The following is a 13,681-nucleotide window of genomic DNA, read 5'->3' as shown; positions in this document are numbered from 1 at the left end:
ATATGGTTACGGATTCCCGTTCATGATGCATCCTTTTGCTTTAAACAAATACTATAAGAAGCTCTACATTTGTTTATCTTCAATTGCCTGTTACGTGGCTCGCGCATGGCACTACATGAAATAATATACGTACAACGTTAAAAGTTATGTCCAATACCACGATTTTGTCACCGAGTCCAACCATGAGCCTCACCTATTTTTATCATCTTCTCAATTACATCTTAAACGAAAGTTGATTTCATTGGGTAAACAAATTACCCACTCGACGATTTACGCACCAACAACATGACACCATTTAGTGTTCACGACAACGCCCCAAACGCACCCGTTCATTGCGAAACGTGCTTTGAATAACCAACCATGTAGTTCCTTCAGTCGCCAATTTTTTTGCACATCTCCTGGATCGTATTGTGAATTTCGCAAGCCTAAATAGCTACCGCAAAAAGTGCGTGACCTACTGAATTTCTCTTTTCTCTTCGATTCGATCGTAGGTTAATAAATTGCAAGGTCATTCGGCTCGCGTAGGCGCACTTGCTTGGAATGGTGATGTTCTCTCGAGCGGGTCTCGAGATCGCTTGATAATGCAGCGAGATACACGCACACCTGCCCAAGTTTCTGAGCGACGTCTTGTGGGTCATCGACAGGAAGTGTGCGGACTTAAATGGTCGCCAGACAATCAGTATCTTGCGAGTGGCGGTAATGACAATCGACTGTATGTCTGGAATCAACACTCGTCCAATCCGGTGCAGTCATACTCGGAACATATGGCTGCAGTGAAAGCGATCGCATGGTCCCCTCATCATCACGGACTACTAGCCAGCGGAGGCGGTACAGCAGATCGCTGTATACGCTTCTGGAATACCCTTACCGGGCAACCAATGCAGTGCGTCGATACTGGATCTCAGGTTTGTAATCTTGCCTGGTCGAAGCACTCCTCGGAGCTGGTGTCAACCCATGGGTACTCGCAGAATCAAATCCTCGTGTGGAAATATCCCTCACTTACCCAGGTTGCAAAACTTACGGGACACTCCTATCGGGTCCTGTATTTGGCACTGAGCCCTGATGGTGAAGCTATCGTCACCGGGGCAGGAGATGAAACGCTCCGTTTTTGGAATGTATTTAGCAAAGCGCGTAGCCAGAAGGAAAACAAAAGTGTTCTAAATTTATTTACCAACATTCGATAAACTTGCTTCGTTGAAGCGACGCGATGATTATCTCTCGGCTTCATGTTTTTAATACCGTTGGACTGAGCGATTCCCATCAGCGGCGAAATTTTAGGCATACCTATTTGATTCGTTCCTTTTGGCTTCCCTTAGATTTAAATCATCGGCTATCGTTTCAAATAATTTATTCTTGCACTAGTGTATATTTTTGTAAGTACCTTTTTTTCTTTTAGAAGAAATAGAATGATAATACAGATTAAAGAAGGTTGCGCTATTTTGAAATATTTTGCAATAAATATTTGCTTGGATGTACAATATTTAATATAGATCAGAAACAAAAGCATTTCTCAAGTAATTTATTAAAAGGGAAGGAAAGCCTAACTTTAAACTATTGCATCACACTAATTGACGAAAGAGGAAATATTGATTTTTTTACTGAATGCTAACAACCGCAGCTCGTCTGAATGTGTGTTTTTCAGTTTGTGCCTCCGACCCTTATAATAAATAACTCAAGATTAAAATGCTATTGTTCAGATTACATTCATATAACCCCTTATGTAAATTCTGCTTTTTCTATTTGTCCCTTTTTCTGATTACATAAATGCATTTATCGATGGATTATATCGTGACATGCTCTAATAACGTGAGGTTGAGATCATTTCATGTACAAAATTGGAATAAGATTTTAATTTATGATTATCGTCCGTGTTTATCGCGTTAATTGGCTTCATATCGAAAGTTTTTGAAGAGAAAAACTGTAATATTCGTTGTTATAAACTCTTGAAAATAAAATGGAACAATTTATAAATACGCATCGGCAAGTATTCGCCACGGAATTAGAGCAGGTCACGACATTCAACTTCTAATCACCGTATTAGGATTTATTTTCACCCAAGAACAAACAACTCACTATAGATGATATAAACAAACACGAGGCAATAAACTTTTCCAGTCTGAATAAATCCGCATTTTTCGAACTTTTCTTCAATACACCACTTGTGACTCTTAAGAACTTTATGCAAATGCGGAATTCTTACAAATCGCAAGACTGTTAATAACAGCGAGATTTTTCCACCGGGAAGGTATGTTGCATTCGATGTTTTATTTGAGTTCCTGAATGGTTTTATGAACAGAATTCCCCAAAAATACCGAGCTGAGCTGGTCGGTATATAAAATTATCGGTTTACAGACCTTTGTTTGGTAGGAAGTAGGCAATAGTCTATCTAATAGCATCACTAAAATTTACGTCCTGCTTAGTCTGTTTTAGACATGCTAACAATCGTTTTTTACAGAAAAAGACGGGTCAAGATTTTCTCTGGCAGTAATTCAAATATAAAATAATCGTTTTGGCTTTTGGTTATGAGGAAGCTCGTATGTATGGTCTACTCAAAAATTTTCAAAATCCATTAACAAATATATGCATGTAACACGTGCCAAAAATACTGTGGGCTTAAATATTAACCTACGACTTTAAGAAACGTTCTGTACAATAGAAAAACGCCCACTGTGTATTTTGCTTCATTCTTTTTACTCCCCGATAATATAGCGGAGAGTGGATGCTTTTTTCTAAACTCATCGGGGCTCATCGTACTCTATTAGTCATAGTTTTAACTTGTAAATAGTTATTTTATTTTATAGTAATCACATAAACTTCCTCATCCTTACACATAAGATATTTTGTGTTGTTTTTCTTTCGTAAGATTATCATTCGTACACTTCTTAGCTATTTAAAACACACTGGAAACTAATACTAACAAACACATGAAAATAGTCTCACCACTTGCTTTATTTTACTAACCCCCCTAATGCCAACTCATCATCATTTACTTCAATTTGAGCTGGTTTTAGGGGCGGTAAGCCTCATACTACAATCCATAGTTATGCTTTGTGTTAGGTGTATGACTATGTGTTAGGTGTATGACGTGTATGCCGATGAAGCGTGCATGCAGAGAAGTGTTAGTCAACAGCCGATATCAAACAAAAAATGTATAAGGCTCCACCGCTAGAATAACATTAATACAACAAAGGTAAATAATACAATAATTTAGTAATCTAATTATATATTATTAACTGTACACGAAATAAATAATAGCAAATGGTTTGTAAAGTGAAAAATGCACCAGTAAAGTTTATAATAATGCATACTTGTATTAAATGATTTGTTAAGAAAATACTGAGAAATATCGAGGTTGCATTTGTTGTATTAAATTTTGAAATGTATATAGCGATTCTTCTCCATACACAAGGTTAGTTTGTATAGACTACCAGGGTCAATCTACATATTGTCAAGTTCACACCAATGTTTTTACACTGGGAATATGTTTCGTTGTGGAACTTTCAAAAACTTCGCAACCGATTCTCAGTGCACTGGACAATTTCAGGGCTAGTGATACTTTCCAACTGACCACTAAATATCCTTCCTTTCTGGGGTACGGGTAGTTTATGAGACCAGTGTCTTGCCCTCTCAGACGCCAGACCAGGGCTACGGGAGATACGTACCGTGTAAAAAATAGGTACTATTCAAAAAATTGCAAAAGTGATTAATTCCGGGAACCATCTAAAAGGGGGCTAATACTAAAGGGCGAACACGAAATTATTGCGACACCGAAAATGTTATGCCCATTTTCTTATAATGGTTAAAATCAAACCAAAATTTTAGGGTAGTTTTATACATATATTTACTTCAAAAATCAAAAAAGTTAATCGATGGAGCCTTGAGTGTAAAATTGAACGCATTTTCGCTTGATGCCCTCCATCAAAGTGTTTACAGTGTCATCCGGTACCAGTTTCTCAGTTTTTTTTCCATTTTCTTAACATGTCCTTCTCGTCTTTGACTGTCTTCTTGCTTTTCCGAAGTACCCGCTTCATCATTGCCCAGTACTGCTCCACCGGGTGCAGCTCCGGACAGTTTGGCGGATTCATGTCCTTTGGAACAAAATGGACAGAATTGGCCTCATACCACTCCAGGACACTTTTAGAATAGTGGCATGATGCCAAATCTGGCCAAAATAGCGGAGCTTCGTCGTGCTGCTGCAAGAACGGCAAAAGGCGCTTCTCGAGGCACTACTCAGATTTGTAGATCTTGCCATTTACTGTGCCCTTTGTCACGAAAGGCTCACTCCTCAGTCCGCAAGAGCATGAATGAGATGAGATATTTGGAGGCGAACTTTGACATTTTCTTCTTCTTAAATTTGTCGTCCACATAGAACTTGCTCTTTCCGGTGAAAAACTCCAACCCCGGAATTTGCTTAAAATCGGCTTTTATATACGTTTCGTCGTCCATCACACGGCAACCATATTTTGTCAGCATCTTCCCGTAGAGCTTCCGTGCCCGAGTTTTAGCAGTCGATTGTTGCCGCTCATCGCGGTTTGGGAAGTTATGTACCTTGTATGTATATAGTCTAGCTCTCTTCTTTGCATTCTGGACGTAGCTCTGCGACATGCCGATCTTTTTAGCCAAATCACGGCTTGAGACGTTGGGATTTGCTTTAATCATCCACTTCACCTTTCCCTCCGTCTTTTTGTTCTCCGGTCCCAGTTTTCTTCCAGCTCATTTGCCGTGGTCCAACGTCAACCGCTCCTGGAACCGCTTCAACACTCTGGAGACGGTTGAATGGTGAATGTTCAACATTTTTGCCGGTGCGACAGGTCAGGAAATTCCAGGTGTTTGGAAGGAATTTATTCTCTCGACTCGCGTTGGTTCACCTCCATTTTCGTTGAATCGAAAAACACGACTTCGAGTTTGACAGCATGTAAACAATACACATCAATGAGAAAGTGTGCAAAATTTGTTTGATTTTTACCCAATGGTAAAAAAGTTATGCCCTGTTGAATGTGTCGCAATAAGTTCGTTTTCGCCCTTTACGTTCACACTACCGAGTTAAAACATGTTATAATAATTAGCAACACGAAAAATGTCATCAAGATAGCGTTAAAACATGTTTTAACTCGTAGTGTGAACGTAGTATAACCTGTTTGGGATAAAGTCATTTCGCATATCAATCGTTTGGCATAATGCCCGTTTGGTCTAAGAAATAATTTGATAGTAGATCTTTTGGCTTAAAAGCCATTTGGCATAAAATGTATACAGTCATGATTCGCTGGTTGGGTCACACCATCTGTCCAACTAACGAATTTTATTCGCTAGTTGGACAAAAAATGTATATGCTCACATCTCTAATTATCGTCAGCTTGATTGTCAAAGTGAATTTGATACGAGATTTTGACATTCAGATGCGTTTTAGTTGGACAATGGTCCAGTTAAAAAGTGACCAACCAGCGAATCACGACTGTAGTATATTGAATGCTATTAAGGTCGTTTGGCATGTGGCCTTTTGGCTTAAAAGTCATTTGACATAACGGTCGTTTGTCTAAAGAGTCATTTGACAGAAAATATGCATCGTGTTCTAATTGGCATTTTGATTCACTGAAATAAGTACGATTCTAAGAACTGCTTATGTTTATACCTGGGATATTTTGAAAAAGACTTAGAAGATTTTTGAAAAAAATAGAACGAATCTGGGTATTTCGAAATGGACTTGGCGATTAAATTCCATAGTGAAATACTTTCTGTTTTTCGAAGTTCTCCATAACTCAACGAATATAGGTTTTACCAAAATGGGCGTGACGAGTAGACGCCAAATATCGGCGAAAAAAGATAACGTTGAAAGTAATTTCCGTTTAGCCACGGAAAACTTTATACTTCTGCCCGACTCAGATGTACAAACGAGCAAAATGAACGATTGCTAGCTCGTTGCTGTTGTGCTATCTTATGACAAACGCCATTTTGGGGTAAACTGAGTTAGGTATGCCACATCACGTGTCTAAAAAGTCTCTACAAAGTGGCGTTTTCATAATTTTGATATTCTGCTTGGTTACTGAGATATAGCAAAAAACATGATGAGAAATTTTGAATTTTTTGCTTCAGATGACGGTGCCTGGGGATTAACTCAAGGTATCTTGATATATAAGATGTTTTTATATGTAAAACTATCTAAAGAACACAATGGCATAATTACTTTCAAAACAAAATTACACGAATTGTGAGAAAAATGTAGTTTTAGTTTTAAACTGGAGATATAGCATATTTGGCAACACTGTAACCAAAAATAACTGTTTTTGCTAGATTCTCTGACTCATTTCCTTCAAAATGCATCTCACCGATTGTTTATAGGCCAAATTAAACCAAAGATATGAATAAAAGTTAATAATTGATGATTTTTTTCTATGGAAAATTTTCCATGCACGATTATGACACGCCATACAAATTTTGTCATCTATACACACCTATGACACGTGTGATTGCGACTTTTGTTTACATTTATAGTCAAAACTCGCAACATAGTCAACCGATCTTCATAATATTTGAGAGATTAATAAAGAATAGATAGAAGCATCAATTGTCTTCTTTGAATTGTTTATGCCATTTATAAGTTCCAAGATATCAAACTTTAAAAATCGTTTTTCTCGAAATGAGCTAAATGGCGCTTGTCATAATATAGCACAACAGCGACGAGCTACCTCACGATCTAGTGTCCTTTATCTCAATAACAAAATAACCATTGTATTTATTCTTCCGCCTTGAGTAAATTTCGGGAAAAAGCGCTGTTCCAGCCCAATACACAGTGGTCGTTAACTTTAAATGTGTGATCAAAGTTGTGATTAAACTTTTCCATGTGGTTAATACGATACTGATCACTTTAATGCGCTTTTTCACGAATCATTTTACTTATTGTGCCTTCACCAGAATAGTGGATTTTGTTTTCAAGGACAGTGGTAGGCTTATCTTCATGAATGGAACCTGCAAACAAAGGTCATTTTTCCAGTTTGCGGTGACTGAAATCCATCAGCCTAGTAAGCAACACTCTACTTTGACACAAAGATTTGTCGGTGGCGAAGCTGGTGACAACCAGCAAACGCGCCTGTGATTAGATGAACTTTTTCATACCTGAACATTTTTAAACGCAATCTCAAGCTCGATTATGCAAACGCGCGTACTCAATTATGAATCCTCACATTCGGAAGCTCGTAGTGTCGGTGCTAGCAGCATGAAAGCATCCATGCTTTCAGTAAGACCATTCTTAAAAAAATCGCTCATATTCATTGAACATCAAGTGTCACGACGACGTGACCGGGAACTCTAATGATATGAGGGACTCGCTTTCGTCTAGCACCTGAACCGTCCCCTAAACATAAAATATCAGATTCACGAGCTGCACTACAATTCAAGTACACACGTGAATATGCGAATGTCCAAACGGTAATAAAATCGAATTTATACGCGCGCGAAACTACACGCTAGCATACGGCACAAACACACCGACATACAAACGGATAGGCCCTTCGCGAGCATTCACGCACACCTACATAGGGGAACATGGGGAGACTTGACCAGGTTTTCAGCTAAAACGGCATAAATCTCTAAAAAAGCCTTCAATCCCCCAAAAATCATTCAGATATAATGCACAAAGTTATTGCGCGTCTTCATGATTTTTTGCAGAATTTTTGATTTAATTTTTAAAAAGTTACAAAAGTTTTTCTGTGATCGTTTTTTCTGGTCAAGTCTCCCTATTGCGGGGAGACTTGACCAAGGCGTGGGGAGACTTGACCAAGAGAATTTTGAAAAATCATAACAAAAAATAATGACATAAAACATACTGTAATTATTTTTTCCCTATTGTCGAGATCCTGAGGTAGCAGTAAAAATATAAAAGGGTTGCATTTGATAAATTTTGATTTTTTTTAAATGCATTTCTTTTTAAGGATTAACTGTACCGCTTGCATTGCGTGTTCACACGTCACGAAAACAGTCCTACTATTGCTAACTTTGCTTACAAATTTTAAAATATAAAGACTTATGTTTGGGGTGGGATTTTTTTTATGGCGTGATTAACATTAACAAAGCATAATAAATATTAGGCCACTTGGTCAAGTCTCCCCATAAAATCTTGGTCAAGTCTCCCCAACATTAGTTATTGCGTTCAATTTCATGCGAATTCTATTAATAACTATTCCAATGCTCCAGTTTATGTAAAATCATTTTACTGCTTCATAAGGATAAGGATGGTATATTAGTCCTTTAATAGTAATTAGTAGTCGAGTAGATATGTCCATACAAAGTTTGATAAAAAATTACATCATTTAATGCAAATTTATTAATCACGTAATATTTTCTGCAAGGAAAGGATTTTTTACTCCAAGCTTTCAAAATTACCTTAAGGTGAAGATATGTGGAAGCCACGTTGCTAGGCACCGACTCGCTTGTTTACATTAGGAAAAACTAAAATCTGAAGTGAAAATTCAATCGCACAAATGAGAGTTTCCGAACATTTTCCTTTGGTCATCTGTACATTGGCAGAAAATTTGAAGTTTTGTTAGTAAACGATTAAATTTTCGCGAGTGTTTTTGCAGTGGTGTGTGAAAAAAGTGCATTTGAAAAAGTGCAATAAAAACGAGAAAAAGAGTGTTTCGAAAGGAACCCCAAGTGAAGAGGGGTTATATTTTCGCACAAAACAGGAGCTACAGATGGCATTCCGTCAAAAACTCGGATTGATTGCATAGGAAAATATTCTAGCTTCCTTAAGTAGTAGTTTCGTGACACATCAGCAAGGTTAGTGTGTTGAAAAACGTATTTTTATATTTGCTCATGTCAGATACATGGCTAGGCAGGGGAGAGGGGTGTGTGTGGCGTAGGAGCTATGTTGTGGCTCGCATGTATAATGTCCTTAAGGGATCAAAACAAGTATAAAAATATTTTTGAAAAAAAATTAAGACTCGCATAGAAGACGCCATAGCCGAAAATAGAATTTTGCTCTTGGTCGTCTCCCCATGTTCCCCTACATATAAACGCCCACACAATTGAACACGTTAACATACAAATCCATATTAAATTTGCAAAAGGGCGAATAAGATTTGTAAACAAACTTTTATTTTGATGGTTTCTCTTAATTTACTATAATTTCGAAGCAGAAAACATTTGAAATTACTTCTACGAAGGGTAAAAATTTACATTAACGCATATTTTTCATGAAATTTCACTCTGCAGCAGACTAATGAGCAAAACAAGTTTGTTTACAAAAAACACTTTCGCCCTTTTGACGAATTAATATTGAAATGCTCAAGTGCTTCGCGATGATACACAAAGATGAACATGTAATCGCGATCATACACGCACATCTACGCCTTTGCAAACACAAGTACTTCCTGATAATTTGTTGAAAGCTGTAGCAATCTAATCTAATTCAAGCGGGCTCAAGTGCGAACAAATAAACGCTCATTCTCACACGATCTTCACGTGTCTAGACCGCACATCTGACCGTTACACTGCCGTTCTGCGCCCAATTGTCCCATGTTCCAAAACTGGCAACTGAGGAAAACGAGAAACGGCACAACAAATAAAGTTTTATTGTCTAGAATTACGTTCATAGCAATCGTTTCCAATATAATCAGTCCAGTTTTTCATAATAAAAATCCAGTTAACGTTAGTTTTTACGAAAAATGTTAAGTGGGACTGTTATGCCAAGAAATCGGACAGAAACCGGAAAATTCCACGCATATCAGTCCCACCACGATCTATGCAAGCGATGCTCATTACGCATTTTGTTTACAAAATTGTATGTCGAGCTTTTTGGTTGTTCGGGAGGTTTTTTGCTTCATCAAAATCGGAAATAGATGCGCTCGCCATGTTATGGAAGCGACGATAGTGACGAAGAGCTTTACAGGATTGATCTCGCTGCTCTAATTAATATTTCCACGCTCATCTCTTTTTAATGAACCTTTATTTTTACACCAATTTTTTCAGTGCCCGACATCTAGTGTAATGTACTTCTTAACTAAACGCTACACTGAGAAAAAACCTGTAGTATCTGTGACCAGACTTTCGTGGTTGTTTTAACTATTCCCCGAAATAGCAGTAATGACCATGAGATCAGTAATACTAAACATCTGTATCCCAAAAAATACTACAAAAATCGATTACCGCTTAACTATGCTGTTGTTATTTACGACAATTTGAACATGCTCACTCCAACAATATTTATCATCTATAAAGTGACAAATGAATAGTGTGAATCACTATTAAAATTCAAGTAAAAATAAAAATATGAACATGGTAAACATCTTGAATGTAAACAGTGCCATTGTTATAACTACTTTTCGTTTGATTGTCCTCTGCACAATATATTAATAAGTCGTGAACACTAAATGTATAGTTGTTATAGGAATGTAAAGGTTAAAATAACTATATAGACCGTTGATGTGGACTTTACCCTTGTCGAAAGCAGCTTTTGCGTATAGTGATTTTCAGCTGACAATGCTTTGTATTACTAACAACCATAAAACTTGTCAATGTTTGCGATCCCATTAAGTCTTTCTGCAGGATGCGGCCATTACAGTGAAAAATGTATAAATAACATACGTGCGTGTTTTTTGGCGTACTCTGTAATTTTATTTTTTTAACTATCGCACTAATATTATCTCTGTAATATTACGGTAAGGTGATAGCATCATTACCCGTTGTATGGTAGAGTCCCAGTCAGGGAAGGTATTTAGTAGCCAAATATGAACCTCACAAATGGTCTGTACACTAAGAATCGGTTTCAAGTCCTACGAAATAGAAGGTCATGTTTCGCAACGGACTGTATTACTAAGTATTTGCTTTGCTTTATTGCACTATGTGAGTACATACTTCAATTTAATTCAAAAACGATGTTTTAAAATCATAAATATTTTTTGGTTCTTTTCAGTTAAGCGTAAGAGCAGAAAAAAGGAGGCTGAGATATGGTTGCTGAGCCGATTAATATTTTTATAAAAAATGTGTAGCATCAATAAACTAAGGGATACTTTCCAAAAGCTAGATTGGCTCAAAATTTCTTTTGTCCATCCTCACCATCCATATTGGCTCGCGTCATTTCCAAAACAATGATATCCCTTTTTAAAATAACTAGAAGGAAAATGTCAAAACCCCAAGGTTTTAGTTATTGAAAGCAGGCCCTGCTCAGGATGACTATGCTTATTGTTATACCAAGCATCCCACTTTTAATGGTCATTCATACAACAGAGTGTTCAATTTGACTATTATGCATAAAGCATGGTAAAACTGGTAAATAATTCCATTCTACTGGTTTAGTTATAACAAACACTTCCAAGTCAAGATAACTATGAACATTGTTACGGTGAGCATCCCACTTATAATGGTCATGCTTACAATACAATGTTCAATAGTACTATTGTGGTCAAGAGCTCTTGTATAGTAAACTTGAACATGGGTATAGTTGATGTGACCTGATGCTATAGTCGGTTAAAAACCACTACACTCGAAAAGTTGAATTTACCTCCTCATATGGTACATGTTACCATATAATTTTTCTTAGTGTACGCAATTATTTTTTTATTGTATGCTTTTTAGGGCCTTTTGGGGACAATTATGCATAGAATTTCAACAATGAGACAAACTGTATGATATGGATGTATTTTCTGAAAATATACATAAAAGGACAGTATGATGAGAAAAAGCGAAAATGACCAAAAAGTAACATGGCACAATTATGCGAGAACGGCAGTAGGTACACTCAAAATCATAATCAGAATCGTGGCCAGCTGCAACTGGCCTATAGCAGTGTTTTAGTGGGTGACATTTTCCGTCTCGTCTGCAATTGTAGTGAGTGATTCTGACAGGACCAAGCCTATAATTATTTTTAAGTTTAGAGAAGCACCAATTTAGCATAATGCTCGTTATGCGATAGGTATATTTATCTATAAAGTTATTAGTAACTATGAGTGTTTCATCGGTTTCCGGTGTTTATTTTGGTGTTATGATTTTGTGTTGACAATAATGTGCATCGTTCAAGGGAAGCTGTTATAAATGCAGTTGTAAGCGGCTGACGCCTATATAGGAGGCCGCCGCTTCCGATGGTGCAGTGTAATCACTTTTCAATATTATGCCGAATGTCCGTTATGCAAAATGTTCGGTTCCTCTAATTAAACCTATGAATTTTACTTACGTGGTTACTTCTCCCATAGAGCAACTACACGACGAAATGCAAAATTATCTAAAGTTTGAAAATATTCTTAACAACAAGTTAGGGAAATAAAATATTTGCCTCATTTATTAATGCCACCAGTGCATATACGCTAGGTGTGTTATATATCTGTTAAAAGCTTTTCCGGAAAAAATAATTCTTTATTTTAACATGTGTTTATATGAGTTTCAAATTCCATACTAGAAAATGTAATACTTGATAGCTTTACTGCATTGTGTATTGCACAATCACTTCTTCAAAGCCTTGTAGATTAGAACTAGACCCAGACCGATAGCTAGAGCCGAACATGCCACGATGACCATCCGCTTACAGCTGAAATGATATCGATGAGATTTGACAAATTGATTGTATCGGGATATAACTACGTTTACAATAGCAAGCATGCAGAGAAATGTGTAGTGATACAAGCTCTGACTTTTGACGTATTGCAAAATGTGTGGGTAGTTTACAGTTCAATCGTAAGGGAATAATCGGATGATTCGATCTTTGTCAATAACAAAACTCCATTAGGGAGTTGCATTTTTTTATTCGATAGAAGAGCTCTCAGTAAAGTACCAATGAATAGAATTGAATTCAGCCGAATCCGTTCTGTAATTCGTATCAACATGAGATAGTGACATTATAGTTCATACTGTTATAAGGTGGGCAAAATATTCGATGATGGAATTAAACTGAGAATGTACATTGCACCATACATGCCACATTTCATGTTGTTACTTTAAATTAACCAAAAAATTTGGCCTTTAAGGAATTTAACCAGGATCCGGGAGAGGGGGACGAACCAGTACTGAGATTGAAAATAAAAAGAAAAAACAATCTAGAATTAACAGAAAAGTTAGTTGGTAAGCAACAAAAGAGAAAAGATTTGTATGATTTCGGAAAATAATCTTCTGTGTTACATGTTATACTTACTCAGGCACTGTCGCCTTCTTTTTCCGTTCAGCCTCAACGATCTCCCCAACGATGAATTGTTTCATTTGTTGTCTTGAAATGTAAATGAAAGTTAAGGCTACACGTGGTAGGTACTCTAAAATGAATTCAGCCTATATTGATAAACTTACTTGGCATCTGTACTGTGACCAACGTCGTTGAATTCGTTCGTAGCATCTTTGCCAGCTGATTCCAATAGCACCTCTTCACCACCAGGATGCTGTCGGTGATTTTACTTATTGTGAATACGATAATAAGAAACCAAAGTGAAACACATTACCTCATTTTGAAATTTTGTGACGTCGTACACCTTGTCGTCGATCACAAACCATAGATCCTGTAGTGTGTTGTGTTTAGCAACATCAGCTAAGCTGTACTGCTTGAGTGTAGCCATTAGATGATAGGAATGTTAGTGAATGAAAATTACTAAGAATCTAACAGCAGTACTGAACACTGAGCTATGTGCGCTCTGACACCTTTCACCACACTAAAGCTCTAAGCACTAAACGAAACAATTCGAAGTAGTAAAGCAAAAACATGTTGAGTTAC

The 13,681-nt window shown here is 37.1% G+C and overlaps 2 protein-coding genes across 7 annotated transcripts in view; one reads left to right on the top strand and one right to left on the bottom strand.

Annotated features, from left to right (window-relative positions):
• The window catches only part of LOC131684544 (fizzy-related protein homolog), a 52,624-nt gene extending 49,309 nt beyond the window's left edge, over positions 1–3,315 (top strand). For all 5 annotated transcript variants that reach the window (XM_058967518.1, XM_058967521.1, XM_058967519.1 and 2 more), the window contains exon 6: positions 492–3,315. In XM_058967518.1, coding sequence (XP_058823501.1) covers positions 492–1,184 — 693 coding nt within the window. In that variant the 3' untranslated portion in view covers positions 1,185–3,315. The remainder of the gene's footprint in view (positions 1–491) is intronic.
• A 9,006-nt stretch (positions 3,316–12,321) lies between these two features.
• LOC131681559 (cytochrome b5) lies at positions 12,322–13,681 on the bottom strand. 2 transcript variants are annotated; one of them, XM_058962396.1, is made up of 4 exons: positions 13,413–13,676; positions 13,264–13,352; positions 13,115–13,186; positions 12,322–12,514 (listed from the first exon to the last, which is right to left on the bottom strand). In XM_058962396.1, the coding sequence occupies exons 1-4, from the start codon at positions 13,524–13,526 to the stop codon at positions 12,430–12,432; spliced, it is 360 nt and encodes a 119-aa protein (XP_058818379.1). In that variant the 5' UTR covers positions 13,527–13,676; the 3' UTR covers positions 12,322–12,429. The 2 variants fall into 2 exon arrangements, with proteins under 2 accessions (XP_058818379.1, XP_058818380.1); XM_058962397.1 differs by lacking the exon at positions 12,322–12,514 and adding an exon at positions 12,709–12,989 and having other exon boundaries at positions 13,413–13,681.

Source organism: Topomyia yanbarensis, chromosome 2 (assembly GCF_030247195.1).
Source record: "Topomyia yanbarensis strain Yona2022 chromosome 2, ASM3024719v1, whole genome shotgun sequence".
Classification (NCBI taxonomy): domain Eukaryota; kingdom Metazoa; phylum Arthropoda; class Insecta; order Diptera; family Culicidae; genus Topomyia; species Topomyia yanbarensis.
The sequence above is the reverse complement of the archived record's forward strand: the minus strand, read 5'-3'. Positions and strand labels throughout refer to the sequence as shown.

Coding starts and splice junctions, on each gene's coding strand:
- LOC131681559 (XM_058962396.1), bottom strand. CDS start 13,526: ATGGCTACACTCAAGCAGTACAGCTTAGCTGATGTTGCTAAACACAAC. Junction 13,353..13,412: donor TCACAAAATTTCAAAATGAG/GTAATGTGTTTC, acceptor AATCACCGACAG/CATCCTGGTGGTGAAGAGGT. Junction 13,187..13,263: donor GGTCACAGTACAGATGCCAA/GTAAGTTTATCA, acceptor TTACATTTCAAG/ACAACAAATGAAACAATTCA.